An 8,260-nucleotide genomic window follows, 5' to 3' on the forward strand; every position below is an offset into this window, starting at 1 on the left:
AGAGCGAACATGTGCGGACTAAGCGAGCATGTGTGCACTAAGCGAGCATGTGTGGACTAAGCCAGCATGTGTAGACTAAGTGAACATGTGTAGACTAAGCGACCATGTGTAGACTAGGCGAGCATGTGTAAGTGTGCACCTAGCGCCATGTGTATGTTTGGACTAAGCGAGCATGTGTATCCGTGGACTAAGCGAGCATGTGTGGACTAAGCGAGCACGTGTGGACTAAGTGAGCAGGTGTGGACTAAGCGAGCACGTGTGGACTAAGCGAGCACGTGTGGACTAAGCGAGCACGTGTTGACTAAGCGAGCACGTGTGGACTAAGCGAGCACGTGTGGACTAAACGAGCACGTGTGGACTAAGCGAGCACGTGTGGACTAAGCAAGCACGTGTGGACTAAGTGAGCACGTGTCGACTAAGTGAGCACGTCTGGACTAAGCGAGCACGTCTGGACTAAGCGAGCATGTGTAGACTAAGCGAGCATGTGTATGTGTGCACCTAGCGCCATGTGCATGTTTGGACTAAGCGAGCATGTGTTTCCGTGACAGAGCGAACATGTGTGGACTAAGCAAGCATGTGTACAGTGAGCGAGCATGTGTGGACTAAGCAAGCATATGTGGACTAAGCGAGCACGTGTGGACTAAGCGAGCACCTGTGGACTAAGCGAGCACGTGTGGATTACGTGAGCACGTGTGGGCCAAGTGAGCACGTGTGGACTAATCGAGCACGTGTGGACTAATCGAGCACGTGTGGACTAATCAAGCACGTGTGGACTAAGCGAACACGTGTGGACTAAGGGAGCACGTTTGGACTAAGGGAGCATGTGTGGACTAAACGAGCATGTGTATGTGAGCACTAAGCGCCTTGTGTATCTTTGGTCTAAGTGGGCATGTGTATGGGTGGACTAAGCGAACACATATGGACTAAGCAGACATGTGTCGACTAAGCGAGCATGTGTGGACCAAGTGAGCATGTGTGGACTAAGCGAGCACGTGTGGACTAAGCGAGAAAATGTGGACTAAAAAGCAAGTGTGCACTAAACGAGCAAGTGTGCACTAAGCAAGCAAGTGTGCACTAAGCAAGCACGTGTGGACTAAGCGAGCACGTGTGGACTAAGCGAGCACATGTGGACTAAGCAAACACGTGTGGACTAAGCGAGCACGTGTGGACTAATCGTGCATGTGTGGACTAAGCGTGCACGTGTGGACTAAGCGAGCACGTTGGACTGAACGAGCACGTGTGGACTAAGCGAACACGTGTGGACTAAGCGAGCTGGTGTGGACCAAGTGAGCTCGTGTGGACTAAGCAAGCATGTGTGGACTAAACGAGCATGTGTGGACTAAACGACCATGTGTGGACTAAGCGACCATGTGTGGACTAAGCGAGCATGTGTGGACTAAGCGAGCACTTGTGGACTAAGCGAGCTGGTGTGGACCAAGCGAGCTCGTGTGGACTAAGCAAGCATGTGTGGACTAAACGAGCATGTGTGGACTAAGCGATCATGTGTGGACTAAGCGACCATGTGTGGACTAAGCGAGCATGTGTGGACTAAGCGAGCACTTGTGGACTAAGCACCCATAAGTGGACTAATCGAGCACGTGTGGACTAAGGGAGCATGTGTGGACTAAGCGTGCACGTGTGGACTAAGCGAGCACGTTTGGACTGATCGAGCAAATTGTGGACTAATCGAGCACTTGTGGACTAGGCGAGTACGTGTGGACTAAGCGAGCACGTGTGGACTGAGTGGGCACGTGTGGGCTGAGTGGGCACGTGTGGTCTGAGCGTGCACGTGTAGACAGAGTGGGCACGCGTGGACTGAGTGGGCACGTGTGGACTGATCGGGCACGTGAGGGCTGAGTGGGCACGTGTGATCTGAGTGGGCACGTGTGGGCTGAGCGTGCACGTGTGGACTGAGTGGGCACATGTGGACTGTGTGGGCACGTGTGGTCTGTTTGGGCACGTGTCGTCTCAGTGGGCACATGTGGACAGAGTGGGCACGTGTGGGCTGAGTGTCCATGTGTGGTCTGAGTGGGCACATGTGGTCTGAGTGGGCACGTGTGGTCTGAGTGGGCAAGTGTGGACTGAGTGGACAGGTGTGGTCTGAGTGGGCATGTGTGGACTGAGTGGGCACATGTGGACTGAGTGGGCATGTGTGGACTATGGTGGCACGTGTGGACGCTGGTATCACGTGTGGACCATGGGCGCTTGTGTGCATTAAGCAATCATGTGTAAACTTAGATCATATGTGTTGACTGATCAGACATGTAAACTACGCATCAGATGTACTGCAAGTGGGAATGTGTGTACAAAAAGAGCAACTGGAAATATGAATGTGAATGCTAAAGATGCACATATACTGGAAGCATTAAAGTGTATACTGAAGTAGCACATGTACTTCAAGCGTGAACATGTATACAGAAGCTGCACATGTAATGCAAGTGTGAATGTGTATGCTAAAGTTACATATGTACTGGTAGTGTTCATGTGTATACTAGAGGGTCACATGTAGTGCAAGTGATAATATGTATACTAAAGAGGCACATGTATTGCAAGTGTGAATACGTATACTAGAGAGGCACACGTTCTGCAAGCAGTGGTCTGAGGGGGCACGTGTGGTCTGAGGGGGCACGTGTGGGCTGAGTGGGCAGGTGTGGTCTGAGTGGGCAGGTGTGAACTGAGTGGGCACGTGTGGGGTGAGTGGGCACGTGTGGTCTGAGTGGGCACGTGTGTTTTGAGTGGGCACGTGTGGTCTGAGTGGGCTCGTGTGGACTGAGTGGGCACGTGTGGGCTGAGTGGGCACGTGTGGTCTGAGTGGGCACGTGTGATCTGTGTGGGCACATGTGGTCTGAGTGGGCAAGTGTGGACTGAGTGGGCATGTGTGGTCTGAGTGGGCACGTGTGGACTGAGTGGGCGCTTGTGCACTGAGTGGGCACATGTGGGCTGAGTGGACACGTGTGGTCTGAGTGGGCACGTGTGGTCTGAGTTTGCACGTGTGGTCTGAGTGGGCACGTGTGGACTGAGTGGGCAGGTGTGGTCTGAGTGGCCATGTGTGGACTGAGTGGGCACGTGTGGTCTGAGTGGGCACATGTGGTCTGAGTGGGCAGGTATGGACTGTGTGGGCAGGTGTGGTCTGAGTGGACACATGTGGACTGAGTGGGCATATGTGGACTGAGTGGGCATGTGTAGGCTGAGTGGGCACGTGTGGTCTGAGTGGGCACGTGTGGTCTGAGTGGGCACGTGTGGTCTGAGTGGGCAAGTGTGGACTGAGTGGGCACGTGTGGTCTGAGTGTGCACGTGTGGGCTGAGTGGGCACGTGTGGTCTGAGTGGGCACGTGTGGTCTGAGTGGGCACGTGTGGTCTGAGTGGGCACGTGTGGTCTGAGTGGGCAGGTGTGGACTGTGTGGGCAGGTGTGGTCTGAGTGGACACGTGTGGACTGAGTGGGCACGTGTGGACTGAGTGGGCACGTGTGGACTGATTGGGCATGTGTGGACTATGGTTGCACGTGTGGACTACGGTATCACGTGTGGACCGTGGGCGCTTGTGTGCGTTAAGCAATCATGTGTAAACTTAGATCATATGTGTTGACTGATCAGACAGCATCTGATGTACTTCAAGTGTGAATGTGTGTACAAAAGGGGCAACTGGAAATATGAATGTGAATGCTAAAGATGCACATATACTGGAAGCATTAAAGTGTATACTGAAGTAGCACATGTACTTCAAGCGTGAACATGTATACAGAAGCTGCACATGTAATGCAAGTGTGAATGTGTATGCTAAAGTTGCACATGTACTGGTAGTGTTCACGTGTATACTAGAGGGTCACATGTAGTGCAAGTGATAATATGTATACTAAAGAGGCACATGTATTGCAAGTGTGAATACGTATACTAGAGAGGCACATGTTCTGCAAGCAGTGGTCTGAGGGGGCACGTGTGGACTGTGGGGGCACGTGTGGGCTGTGCGGGCACGTGTGGTCTGATCGGGCACGTGTATGCTGATCGGGCACGTGTGGGCTGTGTGGGCACGTGTGGGCTGTGTAGGCACGTGTATGCTGTGCGGGCACGTGTGGGCTGTACGGGCACCTTTGGGCTGTGCGGGCAAGTGTGTACTGTGCGGACATGTATGTACCGTGCGGGCACATGTTGACTGAGAGGGCACGTGTGGTCTGAGCGGGCACGTGTGGGCTGAGTGGGCATGTGTGGACTGAGTGGCCACGTGTGGACTGAGTTGGCATGTGTGGACTGAGTGGGCACATGTGGTCTGAGCGTGCACGTGTGGACTGAGCGGGCACGTGTGGACTGAGTCAGCACGTGTGGACTGAGTGGGCAGGTGTGGACTGAGTGGGCACGTGTGGACTGAGTGGGCGCGAGTGGACTGAGTGGGCACGTGTGGTCTGAGTGAGCGCGTGTGGTCTGAGTGAGCACGTGTGGTCTGAGTGGGCACGTGTGGTCTGAGTGGGCACGTGTGGTCTGAGTGGGCACGTGTGGTCTGAGTGGGCACGTGTGGTCTGAGTGGGCACATGCGGTCTGAGTGGGCACGTGTGGACTGAGTGGGCATGTGTGGGCTGAGTGGGCACGTGTGGTCTGAGTGGGCACGTGTGGTCTGAGTGGGCACGTGTGGTCTGAGTGGGCAAGTGTGGTCTGAGTGGGCAAGTGTGGACTGAGTGGGCAAGTGTGGACTGAGTGGGCACATGTGGTCTGAGTGGGCACGTGTGGACTGAGTGGGCACGTGTGGTCTGAGTGGGCACATGCGGTCTGAGTGGGCACGTGTGGACTGAGTGGGCATGTGTGGGCTGAGTGGGCACGTGTGGGCTGAGTGGGCATGTGTGGTCTGAGTGGGCACGTGTGGTCTGAGTGGGCACGTGTGGTCTGAGTGGGCAGGTGTGTTCTGAGTGGGCACGTGTGGACTGAGTGGGCAGGTGGGTTCTGAGTGGGCACGTGTGGACTGAGTGGGCACGTGTGGGCTGAGTGGGCACGTGTGTTCTGAGTGGGCAAGTGTGGACTGAGTGGGCAGGTGTGGTCTGAGTGGGCACGTGTGGACTGAGTGGGCACGTGTTTACTGAGTGGGCACGTGTGGACTGAGTGGGCACGTGCAGACTGAGTGGGCACGTGTGGTCTGGGTGGGCACGTGTGTTCTGAGTGGGCACATGTGGACTGAGTGGGCACGTGAGGACTGAGTGGGCACATGTGGTCTGAGCGTGCATGTGTGGACTGAGCGGGCACGTGTGGACTGAGTGGGCACATGTGGGCTGAGTGGGCAGGTGTGGTCTGAGTGGGCACGTGTGCACTGAGTTGGCACATGTGCACTGAGTGGGCACATGTGGGCTGAGTGGGCACGTGTGGTCTGAGTGGGCACGTGTGGGCTGAGTGGGCACATGTGGGCTGAGTGGGCTCGTGGGGTCTGAGTGGGCACGTGTGGTCTGAGTGGGCACGTGTGGTCTGAGTGGGCACGTGTGGACTGAGTGGGCATGTGTGAACTGAGTGGGCACGTGTGGGCTGAGTGGGCACGTGTGGTCTGAGTGCGCACATGTGGTCTGAGTGGGCACGTGTGGACTGTGGGCATGTGTGAACTGAGTGGGCACGTGTGGACTATGGTGGCACGTGTGGACTATGGTGGCATGTGTGGACTATGGTATCACGTGTGGACCATGGTGGCACATGTGTATTAAGCAAACATGTGTAAACGTAGATCATATGTTTTGACTGAGCAGACATGTAAACTACGCATCAGATGTACTGCAAGTGTGAATGTATGTACAAAAATGGCAACTGGAAGCATGAATGTAAATGCTAAAGATGCACATATACTGGAAGCGTTAAAGTGTATACTGAAGTAGCACATGTACTTCAAGTGTGAACATGTATACAGAAACTGCACATGTAATGCAAGTGTGAACGTGTATGCTAAAGGTGCATATGTGCTGGTAGCGTTCATGTGTATACTATAGGGTCACATGTACTGCAAGTGAGAATACGTATACTAAAGAGGCACATGTACTGCAGGCGTGAATATGTATACTAGAGAGGCACATGTTCTGTAAACATGAACATGTATACTAAATAGGCACACGTACTGCAAGCGTGAACATGTATACTAAAGAAGCACACATACTGCACATACTCTCTACTAGAGAGGCGCACGTACTTTAAGGGTGAACACGTATACTAAGGAGTTACATGGACTGCAAGCGCGAACACGTATACTAAAGAGGCACATGTACTGTAAGCGTGAACACGTATACTAAGGAGTCACATATAGATGAAGCAAATGTATAGTTCATGCGATCACGTTTAGCCAAGCAGGTACACAGTATAAGAAGATGTTTTAAAATCACTGACGTGGAAAGTCTGATACACGCAGGCTCGCAGGTGTGTAGACTCGCAGACGTGTAGCCTCGGAGAGGTGAAGGCTCGCTGACATCTAGTCTCGTAGATTTGTTGCTTCACAGCTGGACACACTCGCAGATGCTTACATTCACAGACTTGTGCACTTGCAAATGTGTTAACTTGCACGTACGTATTTGCACAGATATATAGATCCACTGACTTGTAGAACTGCAGACGTGTAGGCTCACTGACATGAAGACTAACAGACGTGTAGAAGCGCAGATGTCCTGCTCTGACCCCTCTCCTCGACTGATTGCTCCGAACGATCTTCCCGCCCTTTGCGTTATATACCCTCTGAGCTCTGTTGAGATTTCATTTCCGGGGAAACGGAACGTCTAATTGCTGCTATGGCGACATTAAGTAACAACGGGCAGTACGTTTTTTATTTGTTCATGTTCTTATTCCTACGTGGCTAAACTCTATCTGGACAGTTCCGGGAACGGCATGGTTAACTTATGTTATATGTAGTGAATAACCACGAATAAACCATGACAGAGACGCTTTACGATCGTTTATATATGCTGAGGTCAATATTACGAGAAAGGCGTGGTTGTTGACAAAACAATTTTATCTGCATCTACATACACAATACACATGCCATTATGCGGTGCGTCATTGCTAGTCATTCCCTTACGTCCTCCACACGCAAACGTAACTAAGGTAAAACGCCTATCTATATGATCCCTCCTCTCTGCATCTTCATGGTCCTTTGAGCGAAATGTATGTTCATTACAGGAAAATCAATCTGCAGTCCGGCGCAAATTGTGATTCTCTGTTTCGCGAAAATGAGAACTCTTCCCTCTTGAGGATCCCATTTTGAGTTCACGGAGTATTTCCGTATTAGCCGTGTGCTGAAAGATTCCGCCGTTAACAAATCTAGTGGCACGTCTCTGAATTGCTTTGATATCTCCCTTTAATCCGACCTGGTGCGGATCCCAAACACTCGAACTGTACTGAAGAACGGCTCGCACAAGTTTTCCGTACACTGTGTCCTTAGTAAATAAGTTACGCTTTTTCAAAATCTTCCCAATAAACTGAAGTCGAGCATTCGCCATCCCTACAATAGGACTCAAGTGCACGTCTCAGATGAAGGTGTTATTAATATATCGCGAAACCGGTTGTGTATAATCTGGGAATAAAGGATTATCAACATCTAAAGCAGTTTCCATAAGTCTTTTAGAGGATTTTCACAAAATTTGTAAAGAATGTTTTTAAAACTTAGCACTAAGCGGTGGATGACTGCATCGTAAATTCATTTATGCCTATCACAGTTCTCGAGCGACGTTCCTAGCTGTATCATTGTCTCTGATAATCACTCGCCGTAGATAACAATGTACTGGCTTCTTCGAGCCACTCATATACCTGGGAACCTATTCCGTATCCTCGTGCCTCTTTTAACTGTTGCAGTGGGCACCGTGTGAAACGCTATCTGGATATCTAGGATTATTGAATCTGACTGTTGCCTTTAATCCGTGATTGGCAATCTGCGAAGAGGGCAAGCTGAGATGGTTTCTAACCCCGTGCTGATTTTGTGCACAAGTTTTTCCCTCCCAAGGAAATTTTTCTATCATCGGAGTTAGAATATACTCATGAATTCAGCAACAAACAGACGTTTCAGGTGCTTGTCTGTAATTTTGTGGGTGTCCTCTTTTATGCTGCTTGTACATCGTGGTGGCAAAAGTGATGGGATAACAATATGCACGTATACAGATGGCGATAGTATCGCGTACACAAGGTATAACAGGGCAGTGCATTGTCGGAGCGGTCATTTGTACCCAGGTGATTCACGTGAAAAGGCTGCAAGCGTGTGTGATTTTGGCCGCATGACGTTTCGCGCTCCACTGTTGATTCTGTACACTGGTTTACTTTG

The 8,260-nt window shown here is 51.5% G+C and overlaps 1 protein-coding gene across 1 annotated transcript; it reads right to left on the minus strand.

The window, feature by feature from the left end:
* Positions 1 to 3,891: 3,891 nt before the first annotated feature.
* LOC124550670 (putative uncharacterized protein DDB_G0291608) lies at positions 3,892 to 5,532 on the minus strand. Its single transcript, XM_047125393.1, has one exon. It carries the CDS (start codon positions 5,530 to 5,532, stop codon positions 3,892 to 3,894), a length of 1,641 nt encoding a protein of 546 aa, XP_046981349.1.
* Positions 5,533 to 8,260: the final 2,728 nt, after the last annotated feature.

The sequence above is a fragment of the Schistocerca americana genome, chromosome 9, assembly GCF_021461395.2.
Source record: "Schistocerca americana isolate TAMUIC-IGC-003095 chromosome 9, iqSchAmer2.1, whole genome shotgun sequence".
Classification (NCBI taxonomy): domain Eukaryota; kingdom Metazoa; phylum Arthropoda; class Insecta; order Orthoptera; family Acrididae; genus Schistocerca; species Schistocerca americana.

Excerpts from the sequence above, each read along its gene's own strand:
- LOC124550670 (XM_047125393.1), bottom strand. The coding sequence starts at position 5,532 with ATGTGCGCACTCAGACCACACGTGCCCACTCAGCCCACACGTGCCCAC.